At 31.6% G+C, this 16,160-nt stretch overlaps 1 protein-coding gene across 6 annotated transcripts in view; it reads left to right on the top strand.

Annotated features, from left to right (window-relative positions):
* The window catches only part of Lrrc40 (leucine rich repeat containing 40), a 60,579-nt gene that overhangs the window by 41,818 nt on the left and 2,601 nt on the right, over nt 1–16,160 (top strand). For all 6 annotated transcript variants that reach the window (XM_005332350.5, XM_040288847.2, XM_040288846.2 and 3 more), the window contains 5 exons: nt 3,072–3,177; nt 8,207–8,314; nt 10,757–10,867; nt 12,881–12,958; nt 14,917–15,102. In XM_005332350.5, the coding sequence (XP_005332407.1) occupies nt 3,072–3,177; nt 8,207–8,314; nt 10,757–10,867; nt 12,881–12,958; nt 14,917–15,102 (589 nt within the window). The remainder of the gene's footprint in view (nt 1–3,071; nt 3,178–8,206; nt 8,315–10,756; nt 10,868–12,880; nt 12,959–14,916; nt 15,103–16,160) is intronic.

The raw sequence follows: 16,160 nt of genomic DNA, 5'->3' as shown, positions 1-16,160 counted from the left end.
TCTTGGATGCACTCTGGGCAAGCTAGCTGCACATGTTCCCTGAGAATTCGGCCTGTTTTTCTTTTCTGTAGCCATCCAATCTGTCCATGGAGGTTATAGTCTAGAGGCTTGCCTAGTATAATTACTAGTTTCCCTGAGGTTTGTTCCTCCTTCCCAACCCCTAGCCTTCCTGCCTCAGAAAATAAACATTCATTTAGTTCTTTTCATTTGAATAGAGAATAATAAAGCTAAACTTTAAAACAATCTAAAATTGAAATGGAGACATTAAAAAGGTTAATTCTTTAAATCCTATTATTGAAAAGAATCTGAGATTTTGATTCCCTACTGAGATGACTATCCTCCTGGAGGGTTTACCTGGCACTCAAATTATATAAGACTTCCTATCAATCACTCCACAACACACTACTTCCACAAAAATAACCCTTCAGCATACTTCTGACATTGTATTCACCCATGCCATTTTGTGATTTTTCTATATATTTTGTCCACTACACAGTTTATCTTCTGTCTTAATGCTTTCCATAGTAGTATCTACCAATTAAGATGTGCTAGATAATGCTACAGAAGGAAGAAATAAATAAGCAAGTGAAGTACAACCCTTTGCTTCTATTTCCCAGAGATGGTGGGATCTGTCAGGTTTTCTGATCCCTTGCAAAGCTACTGGCAAGGCTGAAGAATGTTTGCTTTTAAGGGGTAAATTGAAGCTCTGAAGATGTCTTGATTGGGTGTTGCTCATTCAGCTAAGTCACCCACCATGCCCTCCTAAATCACCAAATAAATAAATTTAAGAATTTCTTAAAATAATTTCTCTCTTTTTTTCTGTATGTGATTATCTTCTTATTTGGCTGTGTTCCTATCGGTCAGTTGAACAATTGTTTTTTTTTTCTCCCTGGAAAACTTGTAGGATCTTTTCTTTGTTGCCATTGTTCTGAAATTTTATGATCATATACTTCAATGTGATTGTATTTTTATTCATTCTATTTGGCATTTAGTGGGCTTTTTAAATTTGAAGTTTTTAAAATTATTATTTAGGGTTTTTAAAATTAAAGGCAGTAAATGGACTGGGCTTGTGGCTCAGTGGTAGAGTGCTTGCCTAGTATGTGTGAGGTACTGGGTTCAATTCTCAGTACCACATGTAAAAACAAATAAATGAAATAAAGGTTCATCAACAACTAAAAAAAAATTTTTTTAAAGGTAGTAAATGTACATGTGAAAAAAAATTAACCAATATATGAGCATATATAAAGAAAGTAAATTTACCTTTTCACCAATCTCCTTTCCATATACAATAGCCATTCTCTTTAGTTCTTTATGATGGTGATTATTAAAAGCACCTCTTTAGAAATCAAGAATATCATAATATATAATCATGGTAATGTACATACATATTTTAAAAATAGGCACTGGGGTTCTGGCTCTGGTAAAACACTTGCCTAAAGTGTTTGCTTTACCAGAGCCAGAACTGCAGTCCCTATTTTTAAAATATGTATGTACTTGCCTAGTATACATGAGGCACTGGGTTCAATCCCCAGCACCACATAAAAATAAATAAATAAAAGTATCATGTCCATAGACAACTAAAAAAATATATTTTAAAAAATAATGCTGAGGGCTGGGGATGTGGCTCAAGTGGTAGCGCGCTCGCCTGGCATGCGTGCGACCCGGGTTCGATCCTCAGCACCACATACCAACAAAGATGTTGTGTCCGCTGAGAACTAAAAAATAAATATTAAAAATTCTCTCTCTCTTTCTCTCTCTCTCTCTCTCTCTCTTTAGAAAAAAAAATAATAATAATGCTGAGTTTTGCCACTACTTTATCATTGCCTCTCTGCTTATGTAATTTTGGAAAAGTATTATATAGTAATATAACCATACTTCTGGGAAATTTCTAAATACGAAAGTACTCACTTGATACTTATATTTACGTTCATGTCTTTTATTTCTGTTTGATATTCTGCCATTTGTTCATGTTGTATTTGCGTGATAAATTTTTTTTTTTCAAAGCGGGTATTTGTTTATTACTACTACTAGTACTAGTATTGTTATTTTGGTACTAGGGATTGAACCCAGGGGATTGACTTTAATTCTTTCAGATAAATATCAATACCCAGGTCCTTCTACTGAGCCACATTCCCGGTCTTTTTTATTTTATTTTGAGACAGTCTCACTAAGTTGATTAGGACTGAAGCTAAGTTTCTAAGGCTAGCTTTGAACTTGTAATCTTTTTGCCTCAGCCTTCCAAGGTCATTGGTATAACAGGTATGCACTACTATACCTGGATTTTTTTTAATTCACAAAAAGTGTACATATATTTTAATTGTTTTTTATTAATGAATAACTGATAAACTCAGTGTGAGAGAAACACACTTAGTAATATTCAACAAATGTTTATTGAATGCCTACTGGGCTAAAGCAATATCAGTGAGATTAAAATTCTCAAGTTTTCCTTTGGATTGTCTTATGCTTAACATTAATGAATTCTGGGACTATTTCGTTTTTTTTCACATTGTTAAAAATAAGTACTTTAATTCACTTCATTCTAGATTGTTCTTTTGCAAAACAAAAGAATCCCAAACAATCAAAAAACCCACAAAGTCATTTCTTTTAAATGATATTGGTTTTTTTTTTTTTTTTTTTTTTAAATACCATATGATGACAGTGTTAAAACAGTCTCTGGAATTTCGTGAAGTGGTTGATGATGTGTGAATATGTGATCAGACATATATGTTAGGAAAATATGTATTGCAAATAAAGTATTATATTTTAAGATTTTAACTGATAAAATATCCAAGAGTTTGACTACAGAATTTGTTGGATTTTAAGTGATTAAGAATAATTAGCTTTATTGTATTCTAAACTGAAGCTAGGTATATTCTTATGTATTTTATGTACTTTTATGTATTTTAACTAGTATGTTCTTGATGGAGATTTGAGTTAATGGGAATGAAGCATGTGACTAAATGCACTCTAATAATATCTAGAAGTCATGCATACTATTTCTATATATTATTAAGATTTTTGAAAATGACTGTAATATAAATATTGGTTTTATATGCCTTTTCTTTTGCCAGATGATGGGCCTAGTCAAGACTCTGTTACTGAGACTGCCATGACACTGCCAAGTGAATCCAGAGTTAATATGCATGCTATCGTCGCATTAAAAATATTAGACTATAGGTATGTAATTCATTTTTTCCCTTTTTCTAATTTTTTTAAATTCATGCATTATAACTGTATATAACAGAGGGATTCCTTGTTGCATATTCATACATGCACATAATATATCAGAATTATTTGGCCAGTGTCGCTCCCCAACACTTCTCCCTTCCTCCCTCCCTCCCCACCTCCTTTCCTTTACTGATCTCCCTTTGATTTTCATGAAATTCCCACCCTCTCTTTCTTTTCCTTTGTCCTCTCTAGCTTCTACATACAAGAGAAAACATGACCCTTGACCAGCTGAGTTTGGCTTATTTCACTTAACATAATGTTCTCTAGTTCCATATATTTTCCTACAAATGACATAACTTTATTTTTCTTTATGGCTGAAAAAAATTCCATTGTGTAAATAAACCACATTTTCTTTATCCATTCATTCATTGATGGATACCTAGGCTTTTTCCATAATTTGGCTATTACGAATTGTGCTGTTATAAACATGGGCATTCATGTGTCACTATAGTACTTTAATTCTTTTAAGATAAATATCAAGGAGTGGTATAGCTGAATCTTATGATGCTTCCATGCCTAGTCTTTTAAGGAGCTTCCATACTGATTTCCATAGTAGTTGCATTAATTTACAATGCCACCAACAGTGTAGAAATGTCCCTTTTTCTTCACATTCTGTCTAGTATTTATTTGTATTCTTTTTAAAAAATATTTTTTTAGTTGTATATGGACACAATATCTTTTTATTTTTATGTGGTGCCTCCCAGTGCAAGGCAAGTTCACTACCACTGAGCTGCAGCCCCAGCCCCTATTATTTGTATTCTTGATGACTACCATTCTGGCTGTTGTGAGATGAAATCTCACTATAGTTTTGATTTGCATTTCCCTAATTGCTAATGACGTTAGACATTTTTTCCATCTCTCTGTTGGCCATTTTTATGCGTATTTAATTAGTTTGCCTATTTATTAATTGGGTTATTTGATTTTGGTGTTAAGTTTTTTGAGTTCTCTATATATTCTAGATATTAATTCTTTGTCAGAAGAATAGCTAACAGGTGCGGTGGTACACACCTGTAATCCCAGTGGCTGGGGAGGCTGAAGTAGGAGGATTGTAAGTTCAAAGCCAGCCTCAACAAATTCGAGGCACTAAGCAGCTCAGTAAGACCCTGTCTCTAAATACAAAGTAGGGGAGGGGATGTGGCTCAGTGGTCAAGTGCCCCCGAGTTCAATCCCTACTACCGAAACAACAACAACAACAGAAGTAGTAGCAAAGATTTTCTCCTATTCTGTAAGTTCCCTCTTCATATTCCTAATATTTTTCTTTGTTGTTCAGAAGCTTTTTAATTTGGTGACATCACATTTATTAACTCTTGGCATTATTTCCTGAGCTTTAGAGGTCCTGTTAAGAAAGTTGTTACTTGTGCCTATGTGCTGTAGTGTTGACCCTACATTTTCTTTTAGGAGTTGCATAGTTTCTGGTGTAATTCCTAGCTCTTTGATTCATTTTGAGTTTATCTTTGTGCAGGATGAGAAATAAGGGTATAGTTTCATTCTTCCACGTGTGAAAAACCAGTTTTCCCAGCATCATTTGTTAAAAAGGCTGTCTTTTCTCCAATATATCTTTTTGGCACCTTTGTCAAGGATCAGATGTTTGCTGACATGTGGATTTGTCTCTGTGTATTCTATTCTGTATCATTGGTCTGTGTGTCTTGTTTTTATGCCAGTTCCATGCAGTTTTTATTATTATGACTCTCTAATATAATTTGAAGTCAGATGTTGTGATGCTTATAGCATTGATTTTTTGGCTTAAAATTGCTTTGGTTGGTGTTTTATTCTTCCAAATGAATTTTAGGACTTTTTTCTAGTTTTGTGAAGAAAGTCATTGATATTTCGATGGGGACTGCATTGAATCTATATACATCTTTTGGTAATATGTACATTTTAAGAACATTAATTCTGCCAGTCATGAATATGGGAGGTCTTTCCATCTTCTGGGGTCTTCAATTTCTTTCTTCAGTGTTCTGTAGTTTCCATTGTGGAGCTCTTTTGCCTTCTTGGTTAGATTTATTTCTAGATGTTTTCTTTCTTTATTTATTATTTTGATGCTATTATGAGTGAATTGTTTTTCTGATTTCTTTCTCGGCAGATTCATTGTTGGTATTATAGGAAAGCTATTGATTTTGGTATGTTTACTTTGTAATATGCTACTTTACCAAATTTGTTTATTAGCTCTAGCAGTCATTTGGTGGAGATTTTGGTTTAATTCATTTTTAAAAGACATTACAAAACACACAGAAAACTTTCAAGACAGAATCTTCAGAAAAGGAACAATTGGTGAATAAAAATTGATCAGAGTACCCAGAATAATTTTGCAACTGCAAAAAGAGTGATGAAATAAATGCACATTGAAAGTATAATGAACTTAACTGCCCATCCTTTAAGTGATTTGTGTTTATTATACTTAAGCTATATTAATAATATTTTAATATTGAATATAAAATAATTAAGATATAATTATAAAAATAATATTAAATGTAAAATGATATAAAAGAGACTTATTATTGGTAATAAAGTTCTTTGAATCAGTAATCAATATCAGAAAGTATTGATCCAGAGGGTATTGAAGGGTAAATCTGTGTTAGTTAAATAAGAGATATTTATCATTTAGTTAATGAAGAACCTGAAAAACAGGCAAAGCTTGAGAGATTAATTTAACCAAATATTAGTTAATAACATGACATAGTTACAAGATGCTCCTATAGCAGATATATTAAAACTGAAGCCATTACAATGTTAGTATATAAATTGAGATTAAAAACCTAAAAATTTAATGGAAGTATATTAATTTAGGGAAAGATGATACCTTATAAAAATAAGAAATACAGTCAAGAGTTTCTGGTGATTGGTTCAGGTATGGGTACTGCAAGGAAAACAAAAGAATACAGACTCAAGTCAGATAGGTCACTAGATTTATTCAAGAATCAACACAACTGGGCTGGGCACAGTGGCTCATGCAGGTAATCCCAGCGGCTCAAGGGGCTGAGGCAGGAGGATTGCCAAGTTCAAAGCCAGCTTCAGCGAAAGTGAGGCTCCAATCAACTCAGTGAGACCCTGTCTCTAAATAAAAAATACAAAATAGGGCTGGGGATGTGACTCAGTGGTTGAGTGCCTCTTACTTAATTCCCAGTACAATTAAAAAAAAAAAAAAAGAATACAACCATCATCAGCGTCTGGCCACTTATCCTTAATGTGTTAATAAAAGCATTATTCTCAGGATTCAGGATACAGTCTCCATTTCCCATTGTTTTTCATTCACTTGTTCTCATGTCTTGTTTGCCACTCTTTGATGTATGTAGAAATTAACTGCTCTAAGCCAAGTTTCTTTTGTCATACTAACATAGGCAGTATTCCTCTATATCTACATTTGTATTCCTTTTATATAGCATTGTACCTTAGCATATCTTCCACATAATGTAATCTCTTCAGTACATGTTCTTGAAATCTATTAAGTACCAAATTCTATGTTGTGTACTTTATGATTTATAAGGTAGTATTTAGAATAAGTAGGATAACCTTTTCTACTTTTTAAGGGCATAGATACTACAAAAGCATGAAAAAACAGGTATGTCTTAGGTTGCTTGGATTATAACTTTTTATTGTAACTTGTTTTTCTCAGTACTTTAATTTAAATCAAGTATTCTTTTTAAAATATAAAATAATGGGGGGCTGGAGTTGTGGCTCAATGGTAGAGCACTTGCCTGGCATGTGTGAGGCCCTGGGTTTGATCCTCAGCACTGCAAATAAGTAAATAAATAAATAAATAAAGTGAAAGATCCACTGACAACTAAAAAATATCCAAGCAAGTATAAATGCATTCAACTAAATTCTAAAAATAGTGTGACTCTTTCAACTTTGATTGGCATAAATCATTTATCTATGATTCGAGCATTTATAATTAAAAAGATGAAAATGCTATATCTGTACAACAGAAAATGGAGCACTAAAGCAGAAGTGGGAGGCATAATAACTGGAATTTTGTTTGTCATTTTTCCTATCTGTAATATGATGGCTTTCTTACTCAGTTCCATGTAATACATTCTCTTGTCCTTATAGTCCTTATAGTCAGTCATTCATTTGTCATTCCATGTAAGTTTCCTTGAAGTGAATGACATTGTGTTAAGCATTAATAGTGGTTAAAAAAATAATAATAACTAGCTCGTCAGATTCTGATTTTAAAGTACTAAGCTTCAGGGAAGGTAAATTGCAAACTCATTATTGGTAGAATCGGGAATAGTTTGTCTCAGTCCAGTATTCTATCTACCTAGTCACATACCAGGAGAGAGAAATTTGTCTAGGTGATTGACCTGAAACTAATTTAGTATAATGTTGAACTTTTAAAAGTGATATTTTGTAGTACCCAAAGAAAGTTGGCAGATAACCCCCTCATACAAGTTTTTTAAGAAAAGGGGCAACAACTAACTTTTAAAATTATGGATTTCTTAGTCAGAGGTAAACATGTCCATTTGCTATATGGTTTCTAGTTTTCCTAGACTCTGAAAGTATTTCTTTGTTTTTGTTCATATTTTAGTATGCGAGTGTACAGAAAGTGTGGCACAATGTGTTGTAACACAGTTCACTGTCTCAATTCTAAACAGTGAGCTGGTAAATTTTTTTGCCATTCTTTACAAAACTTCATAATCACTACCTTGGAAATTTTTTTTGCCAGGGGCGGGGGGTACCAGAGATTGAACTCAGGGGATCTCGACCACTGAGTCATATCCCCAGCCTTATTTTTTGTATTTTATTTAGAGACAGGGTCTCACTGAGTTGCTTTAATGCCACTGTTGCTGAGGCTGGCTTTGAACTTGCAGTCCTCCTGCCTAAGCCTCCTGAGCCACTAGGGTTATAGGTGTGTGCCACCATACCCAGCTTACCTTGGAAATTTTTATAAAATATTTGAAAACCTTTAAAAATGAAGAATAACAATTATATATTTCTGACTTGCTAAGAATATTTCATTTTTATACCATTTTTCATTTAGTGATAAGCAAGCGCCTTTCATTCCTGATGAAGTGTTTGATGCAGTAAAAAACAACATCATCACTTCTGTTAACTTCAGTAAGAATCAACTATGTGAAATTCCAAAAAGGTAAGAACTATTCATGATGCAGTTTCTATTAAGTCATGACTCATTAGAGGAAAATATTATACTAATATTAGAGGAAAATAGCAAAATGTTTATGATACTTTTAGTTGTTCTGGGAGGTAAAGAGGATTTTTAAAACTTTGTTTCTCTTTCCTTTACATTGTAAACTTGGAAAGTAGGTGTGAAAGTTATTAATTTTCCTATATAATGAAATATTAGAGGAAAATTGTTAAGAGACGACAGAATGCCAGGTTTGTGTGGATTTATAAAAATTTCATTTTGGACCTTAATGAATTGCCAAGCCACTGAAATTTCCTAGTGATTAAAAAAAAAGCAAAATTGAACCCTGTTAATAATTTATTCTCTGAAAGAGTTCTTCACTTACAATTATTAGAACTCAGTTGCCTTATGGTTTGTACTATTTAGCCTTATAGTTTGTACTAAATATTTAGTACATCTTGGGATATGAAAGGAAATTAGTATATTGTTGAATTTTTTAAAATGTTTGTTACCTAGCAGGAAACAATATACTCAGAAAAAATTGACAAATAATCTAGTGAGACTGAATATAGTAATAAGGAACTTGAGCAACAGAGTCATTGTTTATTCTGTATCCTAGATCTTCTAAGTGTGGTTTTGATCAAGTCACATAGCTACTCTTAGTTTTCTCACCTATGAAGTGGGAATAATAATAATATTTGTTTATAAAAATTAAATTAAAGAAAAAAATCCAGATATCATGTTTAACCTGGCCTTGTAAGCACTTACATATTAAAAGGGGGGAAAAATGATGAGGACAATATATTGAGAAAATAGAATGGCTTTTGTCCGACTGTCCCCAAATTTTTTCATGTTTAAAATTTTTAAAAAGGAAGTCAAAGCATAAAATTGATTCTGTTTACAATACATAGTTCAAGAAATACAGGTCCTCAAGGGTGACAACTTTAAGAACATTTATTGCAAAGGGAGATCTGGCCCATCTTCTGGTTTTTCCTTGTTTAAAGGCCTGAGAGGATATTTGATAGGATAGTTGAACATTTAGATTTGTTTGCAGATATGATAAGTTTGTTTTGGGGGGACTAGGATCAAACAAGTAAATTGGGAAGAAAGATAAATTTAAGACATTAACTTATTACTTTCTCATTTTATTCCACAAATTTGGTTCTTGTGCAAAACATGTTATTGTGTTCCCACAGCTATTGTGCCACTTTTTTAGCAACTTAGAAAGTCAAAGAAGAAAGATAATAAAAACATACTTTGTTTTAGAGAATTTCTAAACCAATTCCTCTCTTTCTTACATTTTTAATTTATAATTCATACATTTTACCATATTTTCTGACTATAAAAACAAATTATATTCATAAGATTTTTGGACCAAATGAAGGGACATATCAGTTATAGTCCTATCACTGATACGTTCTGTTGACTTAAAGATACTTTATTTCATGTAGTTCCCATCTGTAATTATACATGCATATTTGTTTACCTATGTTGTAAACAACCCTTTAAAAATCTAATTTACCTATATAGCATATGGTTAATTACAGCAATAAATCATTTTTTCTTTAGGCCAAATTTCCAGAAAAAATACCAAGTCAAAGAATCTGACCTATAATGTATATATCTAATAACTTTTTTGAAAATGTTTTGTCAGTTATACATCAAAACTCTTATATTCCATCATCTGCACAGCATTTCACATTTATTATTCTTCTTTGCTAATGTGATAGACTAAAAATGATTTGTTACAGTTTAATTTTTGTTTCTTAGCAATCATGGTGTAATTAAAACTATTAAGCTTGCTTATACTTACTTAGAAATGCTTAATATTTCCTCTTTAAGTCTTTAACCTAAGCTGCTTAGTGGTGTTACTTGCCAAACCTACAAATTCATTTCATTTTCCTATAATCGTCATTAAATTAATGACAATTTAAATAATGGATACTATAAAAAAGTTAATATCATGATATTTTTAAAATATTTTGAGATAGACTGAGAAAATAGCCCAGTAGGAGAGAAGTCACTCAGCATGTATGAGACCTTGAATTTAACTCCAAGTACCTCAAAAAATAAAATATATATGTTCAACAATTTATTTCATGGATTCAGGTCATTAACAGAATAAGTATAAAAATTTCCTAGACCTGCTTTTTCCCATTTGTACCACACTTGTTTTAAATGCTGAAGTGAGTATATTTTAAAATTAAACTTCAACATAGACTTAGGATCAAATAGAAATTCTTAGACAAAGGATAGTAATAGCTATCTAATTTTTTAAATTTTTATTAGCTACATAACTTAAACTAATTTTTTTGTGAAAAAATAAAATATAGAAAGTCATAATTAGAAATAATATAGGATTTTTTTCTGTTATGTTCTGCTTTGTTTTGAAGTCCTAAGAGTGAATTCAATGCTAACATTTTTTAACAACTATTTTTGTTTCAGGATTATAGAACTGAAGGAAATGGTTTCTGATGTCAATCTCAGTTTTAATAAGTTTTCCTTTATATCCTTGGAGTTATGTATGCTTCAGAAATTGACATTTTTAGATCTAAGGTATTTATTGCTATTGTTGTTTGACTTTTTCAAAATTATAACTTGTCTCTAAGTTTTGCCTAACTTGCCTTTTATGTCATGTTTTCATAGGTAAGTATGGAAACTGGTCTTTATTAGCAATACTCTAATGGAAATCTAAAATTAAGTATTAAAGAAACATTTTAATCAGTTAGCATTCGTAAGCACTTTATAAGTTGTGATAAAACAAAATTATTTAAAATGTTAAAAATAATAGCACATTCTTTAGACTCCTACCTAAGCAAAATTACAAATAACACAAAATATTTGTAATATGGAAAATATTTCCTTTGTATTGTTTATTTCCTGCAAGTAGATAGCATAAAGTTGGCACAACCCTGTGCTGGCACAGCAGTTTGCAAAGCTTCTCTTTAAGGAAACTACTTGGTTTCACAATAGTTTGTTAAATAAAGTTTAAAAAAAAGAAAATACTTGACAACAAAAAGAAACTGCTTTAGGCTTTATGGAAGTAATAGGACATTTAAGTGTGTCCAACTTGAAGTGATGGAGATCAAAAGTATGACAGTTCTTTAAGGATACCATTAGATGTCTCAATAGTTAGTTATTTGCTTAGAATCTAATTTTTTTTTTTTTGGTAATCTATATCTTTTTGCTTAGACTTTTCCATGCCTTTATATTATTTCTAGATGTGCTATCATTTATTTAAAGACTAACTATTCCTGCTTTGCTCAGTTTTCAAATAACAACAAGTTATATATCTTTTTTAGGCTTTGTTCTTGTACAGATGTATTTTTACTTATGTAATTCAAGTAAATGTACTAACATTCTGTTCCAATTAGATGTGGAACTGCTTCTATATGGGGATAACAATTATAATAGGAAAACTATAAAAATCATATTTTAGTTCAGTAATAATGCAGCTGAGGAAATGAATCCATCTCTTCATTGCTGCTATCTGTCTATTTTTGGCTCAATCTTCTGTTTGTATAAATGGGCCTGTCTGTATCTGTACCTGGAATTTCTAATTAAGTGACCAAATTTGACTTTCATGTCTGATAGCAATAACTATAACATTGTCTAGGAAAAGGATAGTAATCAGCGATGGGTTATTCAACACAACTTAATATAGAATATAGTTGGAGAAAAATATAAAGAAAAAAAGGACATAGGTTGTACCACAGAAAGTAAGATTCTTATTACACATTTGGCTTGACTTTTTATTAGTTTCTTTTAGTTACATATAATATTAGGGGTTCATTTTAACATAATTGTACATTTATGGAATATAAAGTCTTGACTATTAAACCTAAAGAAGTAGGTTAGAGAAAATTACTTGGTTTTAATAGGCACCTAGTTGGGAAATATTCTCTAACGAATGTTTTCTATTAGTAGTTATTCTGTCTCTGCCTTCTTGTTAATCTTCTAGCATTGTTCTCAGATCCTTCCATAATGAATAAGATTCTGTTTATTGCCATGTTTCATTACAACACCTAAAAATCAAAATATTCACTGTACAAATTGAAATTTTATACTTAGAATAGAAATGAACTTAATACCTCGAGTAGAAAGATCCAGGTTTCCAAACCTATAAAATCTCTTTAACATGTTTTATTTTTTCTTGTAATGTTTCAGTTCTTCTTGGAGTAAAATGTCATGTCTGTTTACAAGATATACATATTCATATTAACACTGAGAGAATATTTGTTTTATGCGGAATTATAAACATGACTAGACCATGACAAGTATTGCTGAACTCAATTTGATAGAGTTAAGAGATTAGTTTACAATGTTTATCTTGTTGAGTATTATTAAAAAGTTGTTTTCATTATCATTAGGTTGCATATTGGTATTATTTAGATTGGATACACTAACCAAATGCTTGAACCAGTTGACTCAGAATTCTCAGAATTCAGCATTAATGAGATCAGATTAGGACTGACAAACTGATATGTGTACTCTTTTCTGCTCAAAATTTTAATTATAAATTAAACTCATAAAAATTTTTATTTTAATCTATTTTGATTTCTAATTTAGGAACAATTTTTTAACTTCTTTGCCTGAAGAAATGAAATTGTTGATAAGACTACAAACGATCAATCTTTCCTTTAATAGGTAAGAGAACAGATAATTCTAACAGCCATTCAATGGAAAATATATTGATCTTTCTTACTAGAGAAAACAATTTAAAAATGAAATAACAAAAACAACCCATATTTTTACTTTATTTCAATATCCAGGTTTTATTTCATTTTGTTTTATTTAGAATTGAGAGCAATGTTGCTTTCTTAGAATTCTCACAATTGATGTCTAGCAGATTTTTTGTTCCATTTTACAATTTGTAGAAACCTGTAGCTTAGTAGAAAGACAAATATACAAATAAATAATTGTAATAAATAATTTATGGTGAATAATCGTAATTGCAATAATGGAAACACAGTGCATAGGAAAAGGTCCACTGAGATTCACTGAAGGTAGAAGAGGTAGCATTGAAAACCGAGGCTTAAATAGACATTTGCCAGGCACTTGGGGAGAAGATCCTAGTTAGAGCAAATAGCATGTAGTAGGCCCAAACATATATAAACATGGTATGTTTGAGAAACTTCAAAAAATTCAATATGCCTTGCTCTGTAAATTGAGGAGCTAGTGGTATAGCACAGACAGACAAAGTTGGGCATTTGAACAATAACTAGTCCCGTAAGAGCTTTTTAAGCTAAGTGAAACAGATTTTTTTTTTCTACAAATACTATCATGATTCTGCAGATAATTCGGAATAACTAATATTTATTAGGAGCAATTTATCTGCTGGTGCTGTGCTAAATACATGAATTAACCCTCTGTACAAAAATCAAGTTATAAAGCTGGGATTTTAGTCTGGGTGGTTTTGCTCCAAAAGTGGGGCTGTTAGCACCTGTGGCATATTGTTTAATATGATAAAAATTGATTCTAACCGCAATTTAATAAAACTACTAAAAGATTTATTGTAACCCAGATAATCTAAGGTTTTCAAATATATTTATTTCATCCTTAGAACAAACTTACATATTTTAGTACTATTATTTTTCCTTATGTATAGATGAAGAAGGTAATGCATAGTAATGTTAAAAGATATACTTATTTTAATTTTTATTCTTTCACTATTTGTGTTTTGTCATATATAGTGTATACCATTATTGTCATTATTTAAAAATATATGCACAGCTCAGATCTCACCTAATTTTTACTTCTAGATTGAGCTGTATCTGTTGAGCTGTCTCTTGAGCTTTCAGTTGAATTGTAGTCTTGGTTATTGACTCTTAGTGACAGTGGGACTCCAGAGTTTTCTTGAGTTTCCCCATCACTATCACTTCTTTTGTACCCAAACAACGAAGGAAGGAAGGAAGGACAGTATGGTGAAATGAAAAAAGCACAGATAAAAAGTTCTCTATCAGCCCTTCCTTTTCTTAGCTAGTTCAGGTTACAGTTTACCTCATACTGAAACTGGGACTGCCTGTATCCCTAAAGGGGACCTCCATGATTTTGTTAATTGTGAGTAATTACTCTGAGAACTATTAGCCTTTCTGTTTTTGTGGCATTCTCAGGATTGGCATAGATAAGGATGTCAGTATCTATGCTAATTTGTCATCTTTTTTAAGAATCTGTAATGTATTCATTGTGGAAGCTTCAGTCAAAGCAAAATATAAATCTCAAATTTTTCATAATATATTGGCAGCAACTCATAAGTTAATATGAACTAAGGACAAATACCTGCATGAATATATTAAATAGAAAATCTGAGGAAGATTTCCTTTTCCCCTGAATGAACAGAAAGACATAAAAGAATTTATTCTGAAGTTTTGTTTGATTTTATACAATCAATATAGTCTGTCCAATTAATATGTATTTCAAGGTTTCCGGAGTTAGTCCATTTTCTTTATTTTCTGGAAAGTTTTAATTTAGGACACAACCAAATATATTGTAAAATACACTAATGGAAATATTATTTCCTGGTATAAAACTTAAGATCATCTATTTTAAGGATTTTGGCCTCTGATTCTAGTATATTTAGGTGTTCTGTTCATGTTTATTAATAGATTCAAAATGCTACCTGAAGTTCTCTATCATATCTCAACGCTTGAAACAATTCTGATTAGTAACAATCAGGTTGGATCTTTGGATGCTCTGAAAATGAAGATGATGGAAAATCTTAGCACATTGGACCTTCAGAATAATGACCTTCTACAAATTCCACCAGAGCTTGGTAATTGTGTGAACTTAAGGTACACTGTTCTATTGAATTTTTCCATTTATTCAATTTATTTGTTGAAGTGATTTGTTGTTGTTCAGATAATGTTTTAGGAAGTGAAGTAACAATGTCCTGTTAAAAATAATAATTAACAAGACTCAGAATCCCAATTCTGTTTTTGAAATTTATCAAATATTTTTCTTGTTTTTATATGTATGTTTTCTTATATATGTATAAACATGCTATTTGTATCTAGTAGTATTTTTCTCATCTATTTCTTTGGGAGTTTTTTTTTGGGGGGGAGGGTACCAGAAATTAAACCTGGGGTGCCTAACGTCTGCCACATCCCTTTGTATATTTTATTTTGAGACAGGGTCTGGCTAAGTTGCTTAGAGCCTTGCTAAGTTGCAGAGGCTAACTTTGAACTCAGGATCCTCTAGCCTCAAAATTCTGAGATGATGGGATTACAGGCATGCACCACCATGCCAGTTCTCATCTATTGAATACTATCCATATTCTCCAAGCAGAATTACTCTCTCTATTCTAATTTATCTTTCTTTAGGAAAGAGATATTCCCGAACTTAGAACATATCGCGGGTTACATGTATATAAAAGGAATTTGAGATGTTAATAAAAAGCCAATTAATTAAGCAGAATATGTTAGAAATATTTTAATTAGTAAAAACTGCATGGTAATTGGTATATTTCACTTCACTGGGGCAGTACTGGCGTCTGCTCTGGTTCCTCATAGTAGTAAGTTATAGGAGATGAGTATAGTTGATTCTCATTATTTGCTGTAGTCGTGTTCTATAAAGTTACTATGAACTGAATTAGTGAATATTGAACTATTGTTTCTAGGGGAAATACAGTGTAAGACTTGCAAAAGTCTGGTCATAATATTTTCATACATCCATCAGTACATAACCTTGGTTTGTGTGTGTTTCAGTGTATTGATTCATTAGCTTTGAATTCATGGCCCACAGCATTATAAATTATGCCTGACTATAGCTTACTCCACAATTGTGTTTTCTCCGAAGGCACATTTGTGCTTAAAGAAAATCAGACAGCACTTCAGCACTATACTTGGGAGCC

This window comes from Ictidomys tridecemlineatus, chromosome 11 (assembly GCF_052094955.1).
Source record: "Ictidomys tridecemlineatus isolate mIctTri1 chromosome 11, mIctTri1.hap1, whole genome shotgun sequence".
In the NCBI taxonomy this organism is placed as follows: domain Eukaryota; kingdom Metazoa; phylum Chordata; class Mammalia; order Rodentia; family Sciuridae; genus Ictidomys; species Ictidomys tridecemlineatus.
The sequence above is the reverse complement of the archived record's forward strand: the minus strand, read 5'-3'. Positions and strand labels throughout refer to the sequence as shown.